This window comes from Rhinoderma darwinii, chromosome 11, assembly GCF_050947455.1.
Source record: "Rhinoderma darwinii isolate aRhiDar2 chromosome 11, aRhiDar2.hap1, whole genome shotgun sequence".
Taxonomy (NCBI): Eukaryota; Metazoa; Chordata; class Amphibia; order Anura; family Rhinodermatidae; genus Rhinoderma; species Rhinoderma darwinii.
Genome location: NC_134697.1, coordinates 50,400,186 through 50,427,085, shown reverse-complemented (window position 1 = coordinate 50,427,085; position 26,900 = coordinate 50,400,186). Strand labels below are relative to the sequence as shown.

The 26,900-nt window shown below is 41.7% G+C and overlaps 1 protein-coding gene across 3 annotated transcripts in view; it reads right to left on the bottom strand.

Moving 5' to 3' along the window:
• Positions 1 to 26,900, bottom strand: part of LOC142663116 (solute carrier family 22 member 15-like) — a 164,581-nt gene that overhangs the window by 16,150 nt on the left and 121,531 nt on the right. For all 3 annotated transcript variants that reach the window (XM_075841420.1, XM_075841421.1, XR_012851044.1), the window contains one exon: positions 18,330 to 18,402. In XM_075841420.1, coding sequence (XP_075697535.1) covers positions 18,330 to 18,402 — 73 coding nt within the window. Of the gene's footprint in view, positions 1 to 18,329; positions 18,403 to 26,900 lie in introns of those variants that run through there.

The following is a 26,900-nucleotide window of genomic DNA, read 5'->3' as shown; positions in this document are numbered from 1 at the left end:
ATTTATCCCAAAGGAGTATGATGGGGTTAAGGTCAGGGCTCAGTGCGGGCCAGTCAAGTTCTTCCACACCAAACTCACCCAACCATGCCTTTATGGACCTGGCTTTGTGCACTGGGGCACAGTCATGATGTAACAGAAAAGGACCATCCCCACAAATTTGGAATTGTACAATTGTCCAAAATGTCTCAGGATGCTGAAGCATTAAGATTTCCTTTCACTGGAACTAAGAGGCTTAGGCCAACCCCTAAAAAATAACCCCATAGCATTATCCCTCCTCCACCAAGCTTTACAGTTGGCATAATGCAGTCAGGCAGGTAACGTTCTCCTGGCATTTGCAAAGCCCGGACTCGTCTATTAGACTGCCAGATAGAGAAGTGTGATCTTCACTTCATTGAACACGTTTCTACTACTCCAGAGTCCAGTGGCGGTGTGCTTTATACCACTCCATCCAGCGCTTGGCATTGTGCTTAGTGCCGTTAGACTTGCATGCAGATGCTCGGCCATGGAAACCCATGCCATGAAGCTCCCAATGTACCATTTTTTTTAATTATGTGAATGCCAGAGGAGGTTTGAAACTGCAGTTATTAAGTTAGTAGAGCGTTGGTGACGTTAATGCACTACATATGTGCGCACCCGCTCTATAACTTTACTTGGTCTGCCGCTTCGTTGCCGAGATGCCATAGTTCCTAAAAGCTTCCACTTTGCAATAATGATAGTTACAGTTGATCATGGAATATCTAGGACAGAATACATTTCAGAACTGACCTGTTATAACAATGGCATCCTATTACAGTACCATGCTCGAATTCAGTGAGCGCTTTACAACGACCCATTCTTTCATAAATGTTTGTAAAGGTGACTGCATGGCTAGGTACTTGATTTCATACCTGGTGGCAATGGGACTGAATGAAACAACTGAATTCTATGATTAAGAGGTTTGTCCCAATACTTTTGTCCATATAGTGTATAATCCTTAATGTGCATACCTGCTCTTACGGAGCCAAAATGCTATACGTGATAACGCACCCAGTGTGAGAACTACCAACTCTCCTTGGCTTAACCTGAATGCTCTTGCTACAATTCTGATTTACTCAAAAATATGTTCTTACATTACAGCAAATAGATGAATCAAGCCTTGCAGGGTGCCTAAGGGCTACATCTACAGTATATAAAAGCAAGATCCAACACATAATAAAACCATAAAAACGCAAAGAAAAGATGACTCTTTGAAGATGATAAAGCAAAATGTAAACCAACTGTGCTTTTTTGTGCTGCAGCGTAGAAATCTGCTTGAAGAAATGGGAAAGGAAAAGTTTTTTGGAAGAGCTTCATATAAGACAAGACTTCAGTATACACAAGAGACAGTATAAACAAAAAGATTAAATTATTTGTTACATTAATCTTAACACATAAGCCCAGACTGCTGTTATAGGCAACTAATATAATAAAGAGTCGACCCTATAATAAAGTCAGACCGCAGACTCCTCTCATCCTGCCGACGCCTTGCTTCCCGCAGATGCCAGAACGAGGCCGTCCTGGCCTGCAGTGACCACTAGGGTGGGCGCGCGAACTCAGAAAAGGCCTTAAAGGGTCGGCGCGCGCACACATTTAGAATGGTCTAATCACCCTGGACTGTACGAAGGGCCCTGCCCCCTCACTCATTGGTGAGCGTTGTTGTGTTTTTTCATGTCAGTCTAGCATAAGGTCCCTTAGTGTTTTCCTGTTCCCAGTGTTCCCGTTCCTGTATCCTGTATCCAGTGCTACCTTGTTCCTGTACCTTAAGAGTTGGAGTTGTGTTGCGTTACACCACGCCTGGTGTCTGCTGCCAAGGTCCCATCTGAGGCTAGCCATCGCTATTGTCTGTACTACCACAGGTACCCATGATCGGACTATAGACTTTACTTGGTACACTGTTTGGCCAGCTGCTATCCCACTACGGCGGTACGGCCCAGTGGGTCCACATACCCACAGATCGTGACAGTACGCTCAGGCCATGGACCCCGCTGGTCAACCCAAGACCGTGACGACATCGCAAGCAATGCAGGCGGATATACTAGTCTGTCAATTACGACAGGACCAACTCCTCCAGGCGGTGAACATTATTGCACATCGGCTGGATACGCAAGCTGCAGTCTCGACGACTCAGCTGTTCCTCCTGCTACACCTCCTGGCAGTACTGACCCCCTGACTACAGCTCCTGGCAATGCGGACCCCAATTTTCTCTGCCACTACCTCATCGCTATGATGGAGACGCAAGCACCTGCAGGGGATTTCTGAACAAGTGCCAGATCCACTTCAGCCTACATGCCAAGTTTCCTACAGATTTTTCGCATGGTGTTTGAGGAACCTGGACAAGTCTCCTCAGCAGATGCATCCCTGCTGACCCTTCGCCAGGGGGACACCACTGTCGGCCCAACGGCAGAACCTCAGTCAAGCCAGGTGGTCGCTGTTCTTTGCTCCGCTACTGCCCTGCCGACAAAAACGTGAGGGCCGATGCCTTGTCCAGGTCATTAGAGACAGAGGACACCGTGGAGTCTCCGCAACATATCATTGATCCGTCCTGCATCATCTCTGTTAATCCCCTGAAAGTTAGAGACATCCCTCCGGGGGAGGACTTTTGTACGCCTGGCAGACAGGAGGAGAATCCTTTGCTGGAGACACAGCTCCAAAACGGACGGGGCACGCGGGTGTCCGTAAAACCAGAGGTCTGATTGCCAGTCAGTTCTGGTGGCACATGCTGCCCAAAGACAACGTGGACTTTGTCTCATCCTGCACGGTGTGCACGGCTAACTAGGTTGCTCACTCCAAGCCTGCTGGTCTGCTCCAGCCGCTGCCTATGCCCAATGCCCCCTGGCAGCATATAGCAATGGACTTTGTCACAGACCTGCCCCCCTCTGCTGGATGCTGTACGGTCTGGGTGGTGGTGGACCGATTCTCGAAAATGGCTGATTTTGTTCCTCTGACTGGCCTACTTTCTGCTTCTCGACTGGCCAACCTCTTCATCCAACACATCTTCCACCTGCACGGCTTACCTCTGCATATTGTGTCTGATCGGGGGGTTCGGTTCAGTTCACCTCAAAGTTCCGGAATGCCCTCTGTAAACTCCTTGATGTAAAGTTGGACTTTCTCAGCCTACCACCCCCCAGTCCAATGGTCAAGTCGAGAGGATTAATCAGATCATGGAGAACTACCTACGACACTTCATCTCCAAGCAGCATGATGACTGGGTGCAGCTTCTTTCTTTGGCCGAGTTCCCTTATAACAACCACACAAGCGAGTCCACGGCCGTCACACCGTTCTTCATAGTTTACGGCCAACACCCACAAATTCCTCTCCCAGTCTCAGTTACATCCCAGGTGCCCGCAGCGGACTCTGCATTTAGGGACTTCCTGCAGATCTGGCCGATCCCCTACTCTGCTTGAGGTCGACTGCGTGAAGCGTAAGGCGGACACAAGGAGAAGAGAGCCGCCTCTGTTTCTTCCAGGTACCAAGGTCTCGCTGTCCTCTAGGAATATCCGGCTGAAGGTGCCGTCACACAAGTTTGCTCCTAGGTTCCTCGGACCCTTCGAGATCCTGCAACAGATCAACTCGGTCTCCTACAAGCTTTGGCTGCCTCCTACCCTCAAGATCCCCAACTCCTTTCATGTTTCCCTCCTGAAGCCTGTGATCCTGAACAGCTACTCCAAGACTCCTGGTCCTGCAGTTACCTCTGGCGGTTCATCGGATACATTTGAAGTTAAGGAGATCCTGGACACCAAAAAAGTAGGAGGAACTTCTAACTGGTGGATTGGAAGGGATTTAGTCCAGAGGAGAGGTCCCGGGAGCCAGAGGAGAAAATCAATGCTCCTACCCTCATTAAGAAGTTCCTCTCTTGCTCTGGTCCCAAGAAGAGGGTGCATAAGAGGGGAGATACTGTAACGTCCGCGGCCGTAGACCGGAGATGCCAGCACATGCGGCCGTCCTGGCCTGCAGTGACCACTAGGGTGCACGCGCGAGCTCAGTCCCGGCCTTTAAGGGCAAGCGCGCACACATGTTTAGAATTGTCTAATAACCCTGGACTATAAGAAGGGCCCTGTCCCTTCACTCATTGCCTGAGCGTTGTTGTGTTTTCCCGTGCCAGTCTAGCAAATGGTCCCTTAGTGTTTTCCTGTTCCCAATCCTGTATCCCGTGCTACCTTGTTGCTGTGCCTTAAAATATTTGGAGTATTGTTGTTTTCCACCACGCCTGGTGTTTGCTGCCAAGGTCCCATCTGAGCCTAGACATCGCTACTGTCTGCACTACCACAGGTACCCTTGCTCGGACTTTAGACTTTGCTTGGTACACTGTTTTGACCACCTGCTATCCCGCTATGGCGGTACGTCCCAGTGGGTCCACATACCCATAGATCGTGACACCTATCGACTTACACAAGAACAACAACTGGGCGGATGGGTTCATTTGTTCTCTTCTGACACCCATGACTGCGGATTCTGGCTGTGCTCTCTTATTACTGTGATCAGGATCATTTGGTTTGGTATTTGAGTCCACTAATGGACATATCCCAGCTACATGTAGCAACAACTGTAATTTAGACACAGAGATTTACAAAGTGCAAAAAATTCAATATTTTTGAAAAAAAATGTACGCCTATGTGACCACCTAGGAACTTTCAAGATGCAGGCACACTTCCTAGGCAATAGTGGTCTTAAACAGTAGGCTAAAGACATAAAAGGGGTTATCCAATCCCTAACAATAATCCCCAACCTGCACTAAATAACCAAAAATAATAAACTGTAATACTTTATTCTGTGCTTTAAGGCTGGGTTCACACGACCTATTTTCAGGCGTAATGGAGGCGTATTACGCCTCGAATTACGCCTGAAAACACGGCTCCAATACGTCGGCAAACATCTGCCCATTCATTTCAATGTGTTTGCCGATGTACTGTGCAGACGACCTGTAATTTTACGCGTCGCTGTCAAAAGACGACGCGTAAAATAACAGCCTCGTCAAAGAAGTGCAGGACACTTCTTGGGACGTAATTTGAGCCGTTTTCATTGACTTCAATGAAGAACAGCTCCAAATTACGTCCGTAAGGGACGCCTCCCAAAACGCGAGTACGAGCAACTACGTCTGAAATTCAGGAGCTGTTTTCTCCTGAAAACAGCTCCATAATTTCAGCCGTAATTGACGTTATTGTGTGCACATACCCTTACTGCGCAGGCAGTATTGTCGTCCCCCACCACTTGGCTGCAGCGGTGACGCTCCATACCTACACCAATTTTTCATTTTAATTCCATGTCATTACACTGGTCATAACTTCTGTATTTTATAGTTTATGTAGCACTAAAAATAGTAATTGGCCTTCCAAATGGACACTAGAATATAATTTCTTAAATGCTCCATTCCAGTGATAAGTTTGAGAAGGAGGCAATGAAATGTGGTCCCTGCAAAATTATTCTTATAGGAACCGGTTGCTCAAGAACAGCCTGTTATAGGGACTACAACTCGATTAAAGTAATTTTTTTCACTCTATGGTACGTTACTATTTAAAAATATTAGCTTAGATACAATACTGTACGCGTTCAAACATAAGTGGGTACATGTACACCTAAATCTGTAAACACACAGGTTAAGGACATGCATGTAGATCCTGATGCACTAAAATGTTAAGATTACATTATATATTGTACCAATGCACGATGCAGGTAAACTAATGCAATATATATTTTTAATGTTTGACCTAATATTCAATGTAGGAAAAAAAAAAAAGCTGGCCAAGAAAGAGGTTGGGAGTCTTCTTTATCAGTTAAAAATTCTTGGCAGATCTGATCGTACCTGCCAAGAGTAATTTCTTATAAATCGTATTGATTACCACTCATCAATGCTACTAAGATAACTGTAACAGCAATACAAAAAAATAATGACATGCAAACCCATGATCTCATAAATAATAGAATAAAAACACAAACTTGAATCAGAAAGTTGTCTGCAAGTCATCCCATGGAGGATAATGGACATAGGACAAAAAAAATAAAATCAGATTTGTCTAGGGCCCTAGGTATAATGTGAAGTACTAAGGACAATTATATGACAGGTTCACTTTTAAAGGGGTTCTAGAGTGGGAGATCCAGTTTACACAATATTATGTTATGTAATTGCATTATGTTAGGTTACGCAATTGCAGCCTGTCAACTCACCCTTAGGACCTTGTGTACAAGAGGCTATACAGCGTCCCCTGTTGCTCCTTACTAGGGAGCCGTATGGTGCTCCGAATAGCAAAACATTGCAGAGATATTCTCCCCTAGAATAATTAGAATACCTCTGTAATACGGCATCCAATGGAACAATAATTTTTCTGTCTGATTCATACAGAATTTATACTTCTCTATAGGTGCTGCATTAAGGCTCTATACAACTCGGAGGTTGTGTAGAGCTGTAATACGGTTATGTGCATGAGGCCAAGGCTTTATTTAAACGCCTGTATACCAACTCCATGTGAATATTTATTTATTATTTCTGTTACTTAGCGCCAACGTATTCCGCAGCTCTGTACAGAGGTACAGAGGTCCTCTTTTACTGTCCCCATTGGGACTCACAAACTAAACCTATTGGTATGTTTTTGGGGTGTGGGAGGAAACCGGAGTTCCTGGAGGAAACACACACAAACACGGGGAGAACACAAAAAAATCCATGCAGATGTTGTCCTTGCTTGGATATGAACCCAATAGTAACAAAAGGTTGGATAGCAACAAAAACTGAACTGGAACTCATCACGGGACAACAAAAAAACATTTCCAGAAAAAAACAAAAAACAAACAACTGGCTTTCCCCTGCTGGACTCATACCCTGTTTTGGGTGTTTATTATATTGCATTCACAGAAGAGAGAATACGACCATGTGATTATAAGCCTTGATCTGCCAGGTAGTCATCCAAGGCTTGATAATTAATAACAGGAATGTGTATAATTGAAAGCGACACAAAGCGGCCCATCCTTCGAGGATTAAAGATAAAGTTCTTAAAAGGTGGATCCTCATTATTCCATGCGCTAGAGCTGGGAATTATGTCTAAATAATAGACATATGGGGAGAAAAAAAGCTCTATGGCTACATACTGAACTCAGTGCCTAGTAACATCAAGTCAGTAGACTTCCCTGGTGACAGAATTCAATGTTGTCAGGTATGCCAATTGTTAACACTTCATAACTCCCAAAGAGATCATATTGTGATTGTATTATTTCAAATTACACTGAAGATGAAGCTTTCTGTTAGAGCCAAAGGAGTCGCATACGAAACAAAAGATGTGAGTTTCAGGGTATCTATTTATGGTAATTCACAGAGAAACGAATGAAAGAGAAGATTAGCAACCATAATCTTTAATGTGCATTGATTTAAATCTAAATGGTGTCATTTCAGACTTGTATTGACTTAAAGGGAATGTTTATGTCATGAATCTCTTTTGGAGCAATGTCTTTTCTATATTTTTTTAACCCCTTAGTGACCAGCCTATTTTAGACCTTAATGACCAAGCTTTTTTTTTTACGTTTTTCCATCGTCTCATTCAAAGAGCTATAACTTATTTTTGTGTCGACATAGCTGTATAAGGTCTTGTTTTTTGCTAGACAAGGTGTGATTTTTAATAGCACCATTTTAGGGTACATAGAATTTATTGATTAACTTTTATTAACTTTTTTTTGGGGGTAATAAAAAAAAACAGCAAATTCGCCACAGTTTTTTGCATCCTAAATTTACGCCGTTTACCGTGTGGTATAAATAACAATAATTTTATTCAGCGGGTTGTTGCGATTACAATACCAAATTTGTATAGATTTTGTATGTTTTACTACTTTTACACAGTAAAAACACTTTTTTTGTTTCAAAATTATATGTTTTTGTGTCTCCATATTTGAAGAGCCATAACTATTTTTTCGCCAATGTAGCTGTATGAGGGTTTTTTTTTCTGCGGGACGACTTGTAGTTTTATTGGTACCATTTTGGAGTAGATGTGACTTTTTGATCACTTTTTATCAAATTTTTTTTAAGGTAGGATTCAAAGAAAACAGCAATTTTTGCATTGTTTTTTATTTATTTTTTTTACAAAGTTTACCATGCGCGTTAAAAAATTGAATAACTTTATAGTTGGGGTCGTTATGGATGCGGAAATACCAAATATGTGTAACTTTACTTTATTTTTTAATAATAAAGCAGTTTGTAAGGGGAAAAAGTGTTTTTTTTATTTTTTTTTAAACTTTATAAAAAACTTTTACTAGTCTCGCTAGGGGACTTCACTATGTGATCCTCTGATTGCATTTATAATATCCTGCAATACTTTTGTATTGCAGTGTATTAGTGCCTGTCGGTTTAAAACGGACAGGCAACTGCTAGGCCATGCCTGTGGCATGGCCTAGCAGGCATAACTACAGGCAGACATGGGGGCCTTTATTAGGCCCCCGGCTGCCATAGAAGACACTGGTCTTATCGCCGGGTGCCGGTGGGATGAGAGGGAGGCAGCTCCTTCTCTCAAAAACCACTCAGATACGGCACTCGCTATTGAGCGCTGCATCTGAGGTGTTAAACGGGGAGATCAATACTGATATCGATCTCACCCGTTAGAGCAGGGATGTCCCCAGCCCAGGGAGATTTAACAGCTCCCTGCTCTGTTTATTCCGATGCAACGCCGTAAAAAGGCTATTGCATCGGAATAAAGCCGGTTAGTGGCCGCCGAAAATCACCTATGGGCAGTCACTAACGGGTTGAAGGCTTGGGTCCCAAATTAGAAGTAGCAACAAGATAAGAACATGTATTCCAATGTTTTACCATGTTAAAAGTGTGTATATTTGTATATGTACATAGTAAATACTTTTAATAAAGTAGCAATTTATATTCAAACGTGAGGAACATTCGCTAACAGCACAATAATATATTTTAATACCGTAATAGCAAGTCCACATCTATGATCCTTTTTACTATCTACCAAGAAAGGCTGAATCGGCCTAAAGAGATATAAAAAGCCAAAAGACCATGTAGAACAGCCCACATATATTTTATAATTATCAACAAGCAATGGACTTCCAGAGTCATTGCATCTTAATGACACAATCACTGGTAAATGTATATTTTAATATAGCTTTTTTAAGCTTTCCAGATTGTTTGATGAGCTCATATTAATTCAAATGTAATCTAGTTAATTTCATGACATAGTGAGATCAGCATGGTATACCTACCAGTTATTTCTTTGTTTCATTAGTTTAAAAAATATATAAAAGCTTAGACTACAAAGAAAAATCACCATAGTAATCCAAAGATAAATTAAAAATTTCAAAGACACATTGTATGTAAAAAAAATAAATAATGCTATAGCAGTCAATTATACTGTCAACTGTAATTCACAGCTAAAATGTAATCAGGAGTGTAAAATCTATAGATCGCAAAATTAAAATTGTAAAATTACACTGCTCAAAGGGCAATCACTACTGATCTAAGCATCATTGATCTGGTCAATCATTATTGATGTTAAAGGGCTTTCTGGGATTAGACCTTCTGTTATAGATCATCTAAATTAGCTGCTTCATGCAAATTTGATCTTTTATCAACATAAACGTATAAAAAAAAAAATGATGTGCCAGACCCTCCACTATGGAATCCAATACCTGCATGTAAAGACTGCAGCAGTGGGTGATGTGGCTTACTAAATATTACTATGTCAGCAGGTACAAGACATCATCCAATGACTCTAGAGTTGTGCTCTGCAGTATGGTTGCACAATGCATCGAAAAATCAATACTATTGAGATGCGGTGCACCCTCAAAAGTTCACTACAGTGAATTCATGTATTTCGCACAGATTAGTATTGTAATACATGAATTTAGTGACTAGGATCATGTGCTGCACTAATGAGCGGTGGCACAGGCTCTGAAGACAAAGAAGATGGGGTGTGCACATCATGCTGATCTTGAACTTGCTGTGCCCATGCGATCAGGAGCAAGGCAAAGGCTGTAATACACAGCCGCAGCCCTACTCTAGTGGCAAAGATCAGAGACACCTCCGATTTCTGATGGTATCCCCTTAAATACCGCATTCAAAAGAAAAATGAGAAGGGTGGACCGCCGTTTTATCGCGTCACAGGAAATACCTGTAACGCGACCGAGGGACATACCTTATATTGATAGACAAGCCCAAGATCCATGGCGGTCTGAACATATTTCCTATAGTTAGGGCATATTTAGGTATGTCCTAACAACTGCCTGTGTTATGGCTGGGGGATTTTGCCAAAAAATAAAATCTAGATTTTTTTTCAACACTATGGGTGATTTTCGATTTTGAATCTCTATTTTGTTTTGTTTTTTTTGGTTTATCTAACAGTAATACCAAGAGACAAGTTATTTAATAAATTATTTTCTTTATATATATAAAATAACTTTTTAACATATATTGTTAAAATAATTGTGCGTAACTTCACAACATTTAACCACTGCATATACTTTTTTTTTTTTAAATCAGAAATACAATTGGAAAAATGTATATCTAATTGATTATAACTTCTGTGTTCCCCGGCAAGAAACAGGTTAATATAATCTATAATCAATTATACAGTGCGCGCACTAACATCCCTCTCTTCCCGTCACTACCTCAGCCGGTCTCCATCATTGCAGGCAAGAGAAGTCTAAATTGCCGCAGGGCCAGGCAGATAGCGCTGAACGGGCACTCTGGGGAGAGACTACATTATAGTGTCTGAAGTCTGAGCAGGACCCTGTGCAGTACCGGCCCAACTATGGTGTTTTAATAAATGATTCACACAACCGTGATTAGACTGTGAAAAACGGTCCGTGTGTCAGCCGAATTTCCCGGCCAGTCTTCGGTACATGTGAAATGGATTCCTGGCATCGTAGTCAATTAGGCTAGAGCCACACGACAGTGAAAAAAAATGGCCGTTAAAAACTGATGCAAAATGGACATGAAAAACTGACAATTGATCAGTGTGTCTCCAAATGGATCTCCTTTGTCAGGGTTTTTTTCTTGTCCCAATCCCCTAAAAACACCACGGTGCCCATTTAGATAGCGCCGAAATGTCCCTGTAGATAGTGGCCACATATAGTGACAAAGTGCCACACACCCTTGCAGATAGCACCCCTCCTTGCAGATTGCGCCCCCACCCCTCATGTAGATCGTAGTACCCCCCCAACCTCCCTATGTAGATAGCAGCACTACCCCCCTTCCTTGTAGAAAGCGCCACTGTAACGGACACTAGGAGCTGAATCCCTGGCCAGTGGTTGCCGACGCTCTGACCAGGGATTCAGCTCCTAGTGGGAGCTACAGTGGCGCTATCGACAAGAAGGATGGGGGTGGTGCTGCGATCTACAAGGGTGGGTTGGGGGTGTGACCAATATTCCCTCTAAGTCTTGGCAGCTCCTGAGCGGGGCAGTTAGGGAGCAGGGTGAGTCTGCAACAATGGTGGGCGATCTGATGACCAAAAGTAATACCCCCAGTAAACGATAATATAGCGACTAAATAAGAGAATAAGAAAGCTTATTTAATATTCGTTTTAATTACTTTTTAAAATACTATAATATTACAAGTCCACCTGTAAAACAGACAGTTATAAACCCCAATTATAGGCATCAATGAAAGAATCCTTCATTACACCACTGCCCCTATAGATAGCGTCACACTTCCTCCCTGTAGATACTGCCACACCCAGCCCCCCCATAGATAGTGCCACACAGTCCCCGCTGTAGATAGCGCCATGCAGCCCCCTGTAGATAAGGCCATACAGCCCCCTCGTATATATACTGCCACACAGCAATCCCCCTCCCCCTGTATATACTGCCACACAGAAATCCCCCTTCCCCTTGTATATACTGCCACACAGCAATTGCCCCTCCCCTTGTATATACTGCCACACAGCCCCCTTCCCCTTGTATATACTGCCACACAGCAATTCCCCCTTCCCCTTGTATATACTGCCACACAGCAATTGCCCCTCCCCTTGTATATACTGCCACACAGCCCCCTTCCCCTTGTATATACTGCCACACAGCAATTCCCCCTTCCCCTTGTATATACTGCCACAGCAATCCCCCCTTCCCCTTGTATATACTGCCACACAGCAATCCCCCCTCCCCTTGTATATACTGCCACACAGCCCCCTTCCCCTTGTATATACTGCCACACAGCAATCCCCCTCCCCCTGTATATACTGCCACACAGAAATCCCCCTTCCCCTTGTATATACTGCCACACAGCAATTGCCCCTCCCCTTGTATATACTGCCACACAGCCCCCTTCCCCTTGTATATACTGCCACACAGCAATTCCCCCTTCCCCTTGTATATACTGCCACACAGCAATTGCCCCTCCCCTTGTATATACTGCCACACAGCCCCCTTCCCCTTGTATATACTGCCACACAGCAATTCCCCCTTCCCCTTGTATATACTGCCACAGCAATCCCCCCCTTCCCCTTGTATATACTGCCACACAGCAATCCCCCCTCCCCTTGTATATACTGCCACACAGCCCCCTTCCCCTTGTATATACTGCCACACAGCCCCCCTCCCCCTTGTATATACTGCCACACAGCCCCCCTACCCTTGTATATACTGCCGCACAGCAATTCCCTCTCCCCTTGTATATACGTCCACACAGCAATCCCCCTCCCCTTGTATATACTGCCACACAGCAATCCCCCCTCCCATTGTATATACTGCCACACAGCAATCCCCCCTGCCCTTGTATATACTGCCACACAGCCCCCTTCCCCTTGTATATACTGTCACACAGCCCCCTCCCCTTGTATATACTGCTACACAGCCCCTTTCCCTTGTATATAGTGCTACACAGCAATTCCCCCCTCCACTCTGTATATTACCACACAGTAATTCCCCCCCTGTATGTACTGCCACACAGCAATACCCCCCTCCCATTGTATATACTGTCACACAGCCCCCCTCCCCTTGTATATACAAAAAGCAAAAGATTATACTTTCCTTTCCCTGCTCCCGCGACAAACTGAGTGCTACACTGCATCTTGGGCAGGACGCATGCGCAGACCGGCGTGATGATGTGATGTCATCACGCCATCCTGTGCAGGGAGTCTTCCCAGTGCCTTATAGGCTGCAGGCGTAACATGGCCTGCAGCCTATATTATTCATTTGTATCTGCATCCTGAGGATGCACAGACAAGTGAATGTGGCTGTCGCTAGCACAGGAGCCCCCTCCGGTGCTAGCGACGCCACTGCATCTGTCTGCCGCATCCGTCCACCGCCCGTGACAGTGCACGGGCTTTAAACTTTATATAGGGAACACTGGGTGTGACCTAAAAGGGAGGGTGGAGGTGTGATCTACAAGGGGGGGGGTGGTAGTGCGATCTGCAAGGGAGGGTGGTAGTGCGATATGCAAGAGGGGGGTGGTAGTGCGATCTGCAAGGGGGGGGTGGTAGTGCGATCTGCAAGGGGGGTTGCGAACTGCAAGGGAGGGGTGCGAATCTCAAGGGGCGGTGGTGAGATCTGCATATATGGACAGTGATGTTATGGGCAACACCAGAACCTGAGTCCCGGGCAGAGCAATACAAGAGACTCCATCTCTGCTCCTGATATCACTGTCCATATTTGAACAGTGATGTCAGGGGCTCCCTATAAGCTCTGCTCTGGGATTCCGGCTCTGGGAAAGCCCCTGACATCACTGTCCATATATGGACAGTGACGTCAGGGGCTTAGTCATTCGCCGACACACTCTTCCTTCGGTGCATGCGGCCCGCGGGCCGTGTGTTTGAGACCCCTGCACTAAAGAAATCGATTAAACGTTTCTGTTAAAAAACAGAATCGTCAGAGGCTTTGAGGGCAAATTAACAAAATTTATTTGATTAAATAGCCATTCGCCCAGCTCTAGCCTATGTATTAGCCGTACAGAGGCGAATGTACTGGCATATAGATATATGCCAGTACATTAAAGTAAAAAAATGTAAAAGTTAAATTAATTTAAAAAAGAATGTTAAATTAAATAAAGCTATGAAAAAATACACAAATGCACATTAAAGTCTAAATACATAACATAATAAACATATTTGGTATTGCTGCGACTAATAACCTGCACAACAAATTTCCAGTGTAATTTATGATGATCAGTGTATGCTGTAAAGCTGTAAGATAAATAAAAACTGCTTTTTTTCTTCTTTTTTGCCAAAATCTAAATTTATATCAAATTAAACCATAATGTAAATGTAACAAAAAAACGGCACCTTCATAGAAGTACAACTCATCCCACAAAAAACAAAAGTCTAAGCAGGTAAAAAAATTAAAAATTTAAAAAAAAATTATTCTGTATTTTTTTGGTATCGAGAATCGCAATACTACACAGAGTATCCGCATCGAAGTCCAAATTCTGGTATCGTAAGATCCCTACTCTGCAGTGTTAGAGCTATTATATATCATAATAAAAATAGTTCACCCACTGCCACAACAATCTAATATAGTTAGTATTTTTCCTAGATTAGCAAAATCCAATAAAATTCTGCAGCCTATGGTCAAGCATATGGACCAGGACAGGATGGTTGAGCAACAGTGGCCAAATGATTTTTTTGTCCATCTGTGACTGACTGCCAGGGAGATCTAAGAGAGGGTGAGGTGAGGACTCCTGTGACTGGTGACAGATAAATAAGCCCATGAGAGCTAGTATGGCTGACAGCAAGTCGCTCTCGCAAAGCTGATAAAGCTGTTTTCTGTCACAGAAACTTAAAGGCAGAAGACTTCACACCATTCCTGCACATAACGATTAAGAAACATTGTGAAATTTCCATTTTTTTGCTAGAGGTATGTTTTATTTGAACAATGATTCAACTCTACATTCATTCATTTACATGTATTACAAATAATGACATTTTGTTTGGCTCCAATTTCACCTACCATCAGCCAGCACACAACCAAGTCTAACTTGCATGTGTAAATCTGCTACCATTGTGCACCTTTTCGAGAGAACTCAGTTCTGTCTTCCCGGCTCAAGGGTCATACATGTGCTATCAAGGCCATGATGGATATAAATATTGCCATAATACTAAGTCATTTTACAGTCATTTTATAATAACCAAACTTTAGCTACTGCTACTTTAACTCCTAATTTACGTAAAAGTCCATTTTGGCTGTAAATCTAATTTAAATTATCATTCATTTAACCATTAACTTCAGGAAGTATTATAATCCGTCACTTATATTCATTTTTAATGGTGCACAAAATGCAAATGGATACCAAATATATATATATATATATATATATATATATATATATATATATATATATATATATATATATATTTATTTATTCTATTTGTTATGGAGTTGGGCCAGTATAGTTTGTCCATACCCTAAGGATCTATAATTATTCTAGGTTGAACATAGCACCTGTGTAAATTTTTCACTTGCCAACTTTGAGCTCCAAAATATACGAATGAAACACAAGGGAATGGTTTTTCCATAAAAACTTCTACACAAAATACTGACAGTAAATTATATTGACAAGAACTCGTACAAATCACCTACGAAATTGCCTATGTCTCGGATACAGTCATGAAATCACTGTATCAACTTCCAAAGTGATCTCTTGCCAAAAGCATTGTGCATTGTGCATTGCACATCTGGTAATGTTTTCTCCTGACTTTCATTACCTACATTAATGGCAGGAATATTTCAATTTATATAGAGATACAAAGTACAAGATGGCAAGAGCTTCATTGATTTAACTATTAATTTCCTTCACGACACGCAGATTAATACATGGGTAGTGGGGGGGGGGTTAAATATGCTTGTGGCATAAAATAACAGGATGATGAGGAATTTTAAATTTTAATAGTATTGTTCAAAGATTCAAAGGATTCATGCTTATAATTTCATTTAAATTATAATCTCTGACACGGAGTGGACAGCACACATACGCAGTTTTTGTTGATTATTTTATTAAATACATAAAAGTAATGGTAATTTACATTTTCCTCCCTTTATAATTACATTCCTCATATATGTCCTTTAGTCATTATCTTAATATAAATCTATAATTTAGTTTGAATCCTCAGGATCAATAGCGGAGTCCACCAGAATTGTGTAGTGCAGTGGTTCCTAAACTTGGTTCCACAGAAGCTCAGGGTTCCACAGCAGGGTTTTGCGCATTGGTTATCGTCAATGGTGGATGCATGTGGCGGCGCAGAGGATACCGCTCATTAATATTGTAGAGTTAATTTTTTGGTAACCCCTGTGTGTGAATACATGATTATTATATAAAAGTATCCTCAGGGTAGCCGCAGGACATTAGTCAGCGTCCTTGTGTACACCATTATGGTGCAGCAGTTGTCCCATATAAGCCCAAACCAGCATCATGAACAAAATCCTGCTTGACCATGCGGCTTCTCAACCTATCACAGAGACAACCAAAAAAAGTAGGGCCCAGAGGGAACTATATAAATATTAAAAAAAAAAAGGGAAAAGGGTTGTGTGGCTTTCAAGATTTCTAAATTGCAGTTGTTCCTCAATTGCAGTATACCAACTTGGGAATTATAGCGACTACTACACTGTAATTCTATATTGGCATAATGCCTTATAATGATGTGGGGTTAGTAGTGATGATAGGTCGCCCGGCCAGTTGATGAGGGCTCCTCTAGCTGGTTCAGGGTTTCAAGGTTTTACTTTAGTTTTAATAAATGCATTTGTGGGAAGGGGTTTAGGAAAAAAAAAGTAAAGGTACAACAAGAAAGATATACAGTACACAATCTAAAATGTCTAAAAAAATAAAATGTATGTATACTTTCAAAAAAAAAAAGTCTACCATTTGGTGCACAATTGTAATAAACTAGGCCACACCTCTAAACTTTCTGGTCCTACGAAAACTCTTCAAATAACAGAGATCACATTTACCCCCTTGGGTTTTTCCTGTTTTGTTTAATTACAACCTTGAATTAAAATAGATTTTTTTGGGGGGTTTGTACTATTTTATTTTTACAACATACCTACCACTTTGAAGACGCAAAATATCTTTTACTGTGACACAAACAATAATAAAGACGAAAAGAACTTTAATGTGGATAAGTATTCACCCCCTGAAAGTCAGTAATTTGTGGAGCACCTTTTGCTGCAATTACAGATACAAGCCTCTTGGGCTATGTTTCTATTGCTCATCACATCTAGACACTGGGATATTTGCCCATTTTTTCAGGCAAAACTGCTCCAACCCCTTTACGTTAGGTTTGTGTTGGTGTACAGCGTCTTCAAGTCATGCCACAGTTTCTCAATTGGATAGAGGTCTGGGCTTTGACTCGGCCATTCAAAGACATATAAATGTTTAGTCTTGAACCACTCCAGTGTAGCTTTAGCAGTATGTTTGGGGTCATTCTCCTGCTGGAAGGTAAACCTCCGTCCCAGTCTCAAATCTTTGGAAGAATGAAACAAGTTTTTCCTTAACAATTGCCCTGTATTGACTGCCATTCATCTTTCCTTCAAGGTTGAGCAGTTTTCCAGTCTCTGCCGATGAAAAGCATCCCCACAGCACGATGCTGCCACCACCGTGCTTCTCTGTGGGAATGGTGCTCTTGGTGTGATGGGAAGTGGGGGGTTTGCGTCACACATAGCGTTTACCGCGATGGCCAAAAAGTTTAATTCTAGTCTCATCCCACCAGAAAACCATCTTGCATGTGTTTGGGGAGTCAGTCATATGCCTTTTGGCAAACTCAAAACGTGTTTCTCTTTAAGCAATGGCAGTTTTCTCGCCACTCTTCCATAAAGTGCTTAGTGGTGTTACAGACTCGGGGGCCTAACAGACCATGTTTATTTATAATGATATCATGTGACACTTTGATTACACACAGGGGAACCTTATTCAACTAATAATGTGACTTCTGAAGTGACCAGACTTAATTTGGACTTCAATAGCACTCACAACTTTCAGTTTTTAGTGGTTGCTTTTTTTTTTTTGATATCTATATTTTTAACAAGGTATTTTGTTTTCATTACACTAACATTTTGGACTATTTTTTCAGAACCATTAAATAAAATTTAAAATAAAATTTTAATTCCAGGTTGGAATGCAACAAAAACACAAAAAACACCAAGTGGGGTAAAAACAGAGATAGATCAAAGTACAGTTTTACATCTATTACTTCAGGGCTGAAGTCCAGGTCTCTGAGTATATCTGGAGATAATCCAGTAGTCGCTCAAGAGATGGCAGTTGTCTGACCATGTCCAATATCGTTTTCATAAACCTATCCATAACACTTCTGCATTTCAGTCACATTCCACCGAAATTAAAACAAAATAAAAATTGTACATGCTCTTTAAAATAGCAAGTAAACTAACAACAATGAAATAGCTCTTACCATTGAAGGTACAAAGGGAGCAAGTATACCACCAAATCTGCATGCCATGGCACATACACCCAATCCAGCGTTCCTAAAACAAAGATAAAATCATAAAAATCAGGGCAATGAGGTACTAAATACAAGTTAAAAAAAAAAAAGCTGAACTATCTAATGTAAACTTAAAGGGGTTCGCTATAATATGCCATTACTTACTGATTGATTGGGGTCCAACTGCCAGGACCCCAACAAAACTTGGAACAAAAGGGCGCCCGGCAACCCACTGTGCATTGAACTTCAACACACCTCCATTTGCTTGAATTGAGTGGAGTTGCAGTCTCCTACACAGCCAGTGGCCAGGAGCCCTGCTGCGCTGGAGTAATGCCAAAGAGCCCTCTGTCTTTTTGTTCTCCGGATCCGTGGGGGTCCCAGAGGTCCACCAATAATAACGGTATGACACATCCTAGCGATATGAAATAACATTACATGATTGGAATACCTTTTTATAATCTGTTGCACCATTACCACCCTGGTGGAATTACACTTACAAGTAGATGTCAGGTCAGAGGTTAAACAAACACTAAAAAAACATCACTTATGCTCCTAAGTAAAAAATGTATGAACCAAATAATGGTTTTGGGTCGACTAATTAAAAATGTACATTATTACATGTAAAACAAAGCATTTACACTAGACTGCGGGCTGACCAGCAACAGCATTTACAATAGACTTGACTGACCGGTGGCAGTGTTTACACTAGGCTGTGGATGGCGCGAGAAACTGATCTATGAAGCATTTCTCCATGTTAAAAAAAAATAAGTCACTTGGGCGCCTCTGGCTTCTGAGTATAAAAATGTAGGTGCCGGTCTAGTATTAGTGACATTACATAAAAGGGTCTGCTTTTTTTTTTTACCATGAAATAGCACCACTCTTATCTATGGGCTGTGTATTGCAACTTATCCCTAAGGAGATGCTTTTTTAATTTAGTCCCGGACAACCCTTATATGCTGCTTTTGGCTGTAATACAGCAAAAGGCAAGAGAACAGATCAACAGATCAAGTAGGGGTGAAAATATGACCATAGAATGACTACACTGACGAAACACAATAATGCAAGACAGGAAAATAGACAAACCCTTTTCAAAAAAAGCCTCTGGCTCCTGGTACCCCAGCAATCAACTGATTTTGCCGGTGGAAACATGGACAGTTCAAGTCCACTAAAATAGGAGCCACTCTTATGTCCCTGATAGGTCATGTCATATGAAGACAACACCTTTAACATCAGACCACATAAAACTTAAATTAGTCAGTGGCAAATGGCAAGAAATCATTGATATCTACAAATGATTTTACATTGAAGCCACAAAGCAAACCAGCAGCAGGGTCTATGTTGCTGGAGTCACTACATACAACAGTTACTTTTTGTAACGCCAGAAAAATCATATTTGCAAATCATCCAAAAATGTTTCCATGGAAATTACCATAAAAAAATAATGGGGTCAGACTTTGATGCATCGACATGAAGTCTATAGCACAGCTTAGATCATGTTTAGGGTCTGCATTAATGTACACTTTTTTTGTACTAAAATAAATTACTTAACGTTAAGAGAATATTAACAAGTTACATATATACCATTACTGCTTATTTCATATGCAGAGAAACCTCCCAAGACGACCAGATTTTTCTGTGATCGATTTGTACCGTATAGTCAGTGGCCCTTTTTAAAAAGACCACCTCTTATTCTGACCAGAGACCACTCTTTTTTAATAGGGTTTTTTTGCTGGGACTCCCTTTCCACAGACCCCATGCGTCACTTAATTGACCCTTCTTTGCTGTGTTCTATAAAATGAAATGCAGCGTGTAACAGCAAGATCAAGCAGAGGACAGAGGGTAGCCAGACAAGGAGAGACAGCGGCCAACCTTTTCTCTTGCTTCTTCCTGACTGCCCACTGGAGAAAGGTGCTGCTTATTGTAGGACGGGTCGAAGACATGGGAGGGGAATTGCCAAGCTCTGCATGCAGCAGACATCATGCTGCACATGAACAGAGCTAAGCATGCGCGACAAGCTGCTGCACAGCCTGCCCCTGTCTGTTGTGAAATCAGATATTGCTTGGTGGAAAACAAGTTAGCCATGCTAGTCAGAATGAGAGGGGAGGCTATGTTGTGGATTGAGGAGAGGGAGAACATTCTGGGGACTCAGAGGGATACTCTACAGTACTATGAGGTGTTGAAACTAAAAATCCCATCATGAACTACAAGTCTCTGGTAGGGCAAACTGGGAAGCCACTGGCAGTAGAACACTGCAGTATACAGTTTAGATATTACATTTACGTTACACATAAGTTACAAGACTAGTTAATGTGCAGGACAATACTTCACGGTATATTCAAAGTAGGGACTATAGTACTGCATGGTCTATGCAAAATGTCATTAATGACATAATTGGGGATGCTTCATCATTTGTGTGTTTATACATGTATTATACAACATTGCTGACTGCATTCAACACTTAGGGTATGTTCATACGCTAGCTGTCATTTACGGCTGAAATGACAGCCTGTTTTCAGAAGAAAACAGCTGCGTCGTTTCAGCCGTAAATGCTCCTCCTCGTAATATACGAGGCGTCTGTGACGCTCGTATATCTTGAGCTGCTCTTCATTGAGTTCAATGAAGAACGGCTCAAATTACGTGGCAAAGAAGTGCCCTGCACTTCTTTGCCGAGGCAGTCAATTTACGCGTCGTCGTTTGACAGCTGTCAATTTACGCCTTGTCGTTTGAGAGCTGTCAATTTACGCGTCGTCGTTTGACAGCTGTCAAACGACGACTCGTAAATTACAAGTCGTCTGCACAATACGTCGGCAAACCCATTCAAATGAATGGGCAGATGTTTGCCGACGTATTGTAGCCCTATTTTCAGACGTAAAACGAGGCATAATACGCCTCGTTTACGCCTGAAAATAGGTCGTGTGAACCCAGCCTTAAAGACCACCCTAATTTGGGGGAATGTGCAATTTTGAGTGGTCGTCCCAATGGAGGTTTCACTGCAATATATTCAGAATATCATTTTACGATATCATACCTAATATACTTTCTTTAGGTTGGTTGGTACATATACCACAGAATCATTTACTTTGGGAATGCCCATGACATTGCTTAGTCGGGTAAAGCAGAGGGTTCATCTGATATACAGCTAAAGTTCCAAGAGTGTGAGATTAATTGGAAAATTTTTGGAAAACTCTATTGCCAGAATGTTATAGTTTAGCAGTCTAAAATGTATCAGATCCCACAGAAACAAAGAAAATGCTATATAAAAAACATCCAAACATTCGCATATCACTGCAGTGATTTCATAGTTAAATTAATGCAAAGCCAGAGGGTACATTCACATGGTACATAATGGGGAAGAAGGGAGATGCACAATACTGAACTATTGCAAAGTGCATATGTAAGTTACTAAATCGTGTAAATGTACCCTTAAAGAGGCTCTGTCACCAGATTTTGCAACCCCTATCTGCTATTGCAGCAGATAGGCGCTGCAATGTAGATTACAGTAACGTTTTTATTTTAAAAAAACGAGCATTTTTGGCCAAGTTATGACCATTTTTGTAGTTATGCAAATGAGGCTTGCAAAAGTCCAAGTGGGTGTGTTTAAAAGTAAAAGTCCAAGTGGGCGTGTATTATGTGCGTACATCGGGGCGTTTTTAATACTTTCACTAGCTGGGCGCTGTGAAGAGAAGTAACATCCTCTTCTCTTCAGAACGCCCAGCTTCTGACAGTGCAGATCTGTGACGTCACTCACAGGTCCTGCATCGTGACGGCCACATCGGCACCAGAGGCTACAGTTGATTCTGCAGCAGCATCAGCGTTTGCAGGTAAGTCGATCTTACCTGCAAACGCTGATGCTGCTGCAGAATCAACTGTAGCCTCTGCTGCCGATGTGGCCGTCACGATGCAGGACCTGTGAGTGACGTCACAGATCTGCACTGTCAGAAGCTGGGCGTTCTGAAGAGAAGAGGATGTTACTTCTCTTCACAGCGCCCAGCTAGTAAAAGTATTAAAAACGCCCCGATGTACGCACCTAATACACGCCCACTTGGACTTTTACTTTTAAACACACCCACTTGGATTTTTGCAAGCCTCATTTGCATAACTACAAAAATGGTCATAACTTGGCCAAAAATGCTCGTTTTTTAAAAATAAAAACGTTACTGTAATCTACATTGCAGCGCCTATCTGCTGCAATAGCAGATAGGGGTTGCAAAATCTGGTGACAGAGCCTCTTTAAGCTCAACCCACTGTGTACACAACAGTCATGACAGTTTCACTACGGCAATGGATTTATTATTGTTCTATGCGTCATTGTACATGCAGCGTATTCAGTTTTTCCTGACTTAACCTTTAAATTATAATTATTACTAGTGTACTGAGACATTCATTTTTAATTAGAAATGAAAAATGTGCTTAGTATCCAAGGAACACTTTAATTTTATGGTTGCAAGACATTACAATACAACATAATAGCTATGGAGACAGTTTTAAACACTGGACTATGAACTAATAAAACCAGAATATTAGCAGCAGGACACCATTCAGCACCAGTGCCAGTATCTGCCAATATAAGGTTGTTGGTTAGTTGTCAAATATGTCTTCAAATTCACTGACTACGGGTGGGTTTACACCCTATGATTAGCAGATGATCGCAACATATAAATTGACCAAGTGATTATTTTCAATTGACAATAAGCGATGCCATCGAATCCTAAAATGAGATTGGAAATTCTGTGTTCTTGATGTAAATCAGGATTCGTTTTCGATCATCAACACAGTAATGACGAGTCTTCCAATGGCAGACTACAATGTTTGCATGCGATCACAAAAGTGCTGCATCTAAAATGTCTATTTTTTCAATTGTTCAATGCTCTGGTATACAGAGAAGGTCCCCAATGTCAGCTCAATATGCCTTTAGATTTCACACTCCTTTCAAGCCAACACTTCCTGTCACCGTCCAGCTTGTGCCATATACACTGGAGGTATGGTCTGTAGTCATCTCATTATCATCACAGGCAGGATTCCAATAAAAGGTAACACCTTTATAATAAAACATGGGGTACATAATAAGATTACACCATTCACAATAGGTGCTGGACACTGTCCTCCGTATGACCACTACACATGACAGAGCATGCTCGCTACACTCGTCCATATAAATGAATGAGTTATTTTATGACTGTGGAGCAGGTCTCTGCAGATGCTGATGGCTGCCCATATAATGATGTAAAGAAAATATTCAATCACAAAACCAAAACAGACAAGGACAAAAAAAAGAGTGCATTTCAATATATATGTTTAAAGTGATTGTCCAGGATTAGAAAAAAAAACCAGTTCCACTTTTGTCCATGTGCGGTGTTCAATATTGCAGTGCATCCCTATTATCCCTATTAAAGTTAATGGCACTGAGCTGCAATACCAAACTTATCCCATGGACAAGTGTGGTGTGGTTTCTGGAGAAAATAGCATACCCCATTTTCTAATCTTGAAAAACCCCTTTAACTTACTAAGCTAACCAATTGTTATATATATGATTAGACTAGGGCAACCTCCCATGTCCTGTGCAGTAGCATGTATGCTTAGCCAGCCCAAGAGCAAGCATACCTTCAGGGAAGTTGTTCTTACCCAATCTAACTGGAGCTGCTGGGACCCCATTATGTTTGCTCATTAAATTGTGTATAAATGACAATGTCAGGTCCTCTTTAAAGTTAGCATGACACAGCACGTAGTCACATGTTACAGTAATGCAGCATATTAACAATATTTTCTTGCATTGCTTTAAAGGGGTTATCTGGGAAGTGCCAATTTTCTGAGGGGCTGCAAACAGAATGAATAAGACAAAAATACTTCCCTATCCTTGTCCCCAGCGATCCCGCGCTATTGCTCCGGCGGCAATCCTAGTGCTTGTTTACATGCATGTAGCATATTGACCGCTGCAGCCAATTAGAGGGCTTAGCAGCCATAGGTTGTATTTCTGGCATTATGCCAGAAATAAGACTCCTCACCAGTGAGCCCACTGAGCCGTCCGTCAAAGCGACAGCGCTGGATCGCGAGGGGCAAGGATAGGTATTACTTTTTCGTTTTATCCATTTTATTTTCAGCCCCTAAGAGAACATTTTCACTTCCTGGATAACCCTTTTAATATTTTAAGAAGAAAAAAATAAAAATACATTCTGAAATAACAGCACAAACGATTAGTTTTGCACCCACAGAATTCTGACAAATGGTGAAATCAAGCAAAACTTTATTCTACACCGGATCGGATTCTTTTGAAGTACTTCCAAAGACCGAGACATTGTACAACACAGGACAATGATAACTAATCCTTCAGAGTATTGGAAAGTATATCAGAGAGTTACAGCCTCTATTCTAGCAGGGATGACGTTGCTATGCTGCCTGTGGGACCAGTCATGCAGTAGTTATAAAATTCTCCTGGCTCCTGAGTCCAATTCAGTTACTTGCTTTATTAACTACATTTAGACATCCTATGGTGTCAGGCTCTGGCCAACGACAAAACTGATGAAACACAAGGGGTGCTAGTGAGTCACGCACGTCACTGCATTATCAAACAAAGCGATTACATTCATTTATAGAAGAAACATCAAAATAAAAGGTCGTGGTTACCATCATTTTAATGAGCTGTGGAACATGTTGCCTCTATAGAAAAAGATGCTAATAATATTCCTATGTTTCCCTCCTCTGTGGCTGCCGCAATCTTACTGAAAGTAAAACCCAGGTCACCTGAGGCATAAACTTGAGAAGCTCTAAATCTTTTATCTGGTCTTCATGAGACACTGCATCAATATTCACCAAAGTAAATCTCCACTAATACCATCACGTACAGCAATGTAGTCGACCTGAGAAATGACGGCTCGGGTGGGAATACAATACATTATTGTATTTCGTTTGATTGTAGAAATTGCTGGTATAAAAGTGCTGTTTATATCAGACTTCATCATCCTATCATATATAAGTGTCCTCATTACTGACTGTAATGGATATTCCTAAGGGTATTAGTCACATGTTATTTTTGCATTTATGACAAATTAAAGTAATATTCATTCCATTCTCCCAGAATGAAAAAAGAAACCAGCTCAATATTTATGTGTAAAAATCCTTAGCATTTCCCCCAGGAAATTACAGCATACCAGGTACTGTAGATGCTTCAACTGTGCCTTGTTTAACCCCTTCACCCAAAATGGGTGTTTTCAGGCAGGACACGTTTTAGTTTTTTTATTAGTTACAATTGAAAAGGATATATCGATTTGATTTTGTAGTTCTTGTTTAAAGTGTAACTAAACATACAACAAACTTTTGACATGTCAGAAGTTTGGATTGGTGGGGTTCAAGCACGGAGACCATTACCAATCTCTAAAACGGAGCGGCAGAAGCGCTCGTGTGAGCGCTCAGCCGCTTCGTTTCTGTTTTGCTTATTCCGGAAAGCGATGTAGCGGTGTACGGACTCAATAGAAACTCTATAAGCCCGTACTCCTATACATTGGCTTTCTGGAAAAAGCCAAAAAAAACTAAAGCGGCTGAGCGCTCACACAAGCGCTTCTGCAGCTTCGTGTTAGCGATTGGTGGGGGTCTTAGTGCTCAGACCCCCACCAATCCAAACTTCTGACATGTCACTATGACATGTCAAAAGTTTGTTGAACGTTAAGTTACTCTTAGGCTGGGTTCACACGACCTATTTTCAGACGTAAACGAGGCGTATTATGCCTCGTTTTACGTCTGAAAATACGGCTACAATACGTCGGCAAACATCTGCCCATTCATTTGAATGGGTTTGCCGACGTACTGTGCAGACGACCTGTCATTTACGCGTCGTCGTTTGACAGCTGTCAAACGACGACGCGTAAATTGACTGCCTCGGAAAAGAAGTGCAGGACACTTCTTTGCAACGTAATTTGAGCTGTTCTTCATTGAAGTCAATGAAGAGCAGCTCAAGATTACAAACGTCAAAGACGCCTCGCATATTACGAGGAGGAGCTTTTACGTCTGAAACTACGCAGCCGTTTTCTCCTGAAAACAGTCTGTCTTTTCAGACGTAAAAGCCACTTCTCGTGTGCACATACCCTTAAGGAAAAATGGTCAGAAACAAACAAAAGAATCCTATTTTTTTTTTCCTTTTACATCTTTTTCATTGTTTTACAACTTTTACATTTATTATATTTCATTTTCACTATGGTAGCGCACGTTAGGAACACCTGATCTAGGTATACCCTGCTTTCCTAATATAATAGCACATCAGATTACGGTTACCAGTGATCTGTATACACAGACATGCAGAGACGACACATAAATTTATGGTTTTCAAACAGTGCCACGGTGGGTAAGCGGGAAAGGGTTAATATGTACTCTGTTCAACTGGTGACAACAACCATAGGTTACTACTACAAATCTCTATAGGGTATTCACATTTCAAAACCTGCTCACTTTTCATTACAGAATACCGCTTAGATTGGCAGCAGGGAAATCCCCCAACCCCCTTCTTCCATCCTTCTAAAATCAATGTTGAACGGTCGGAAAACACAGACAGAG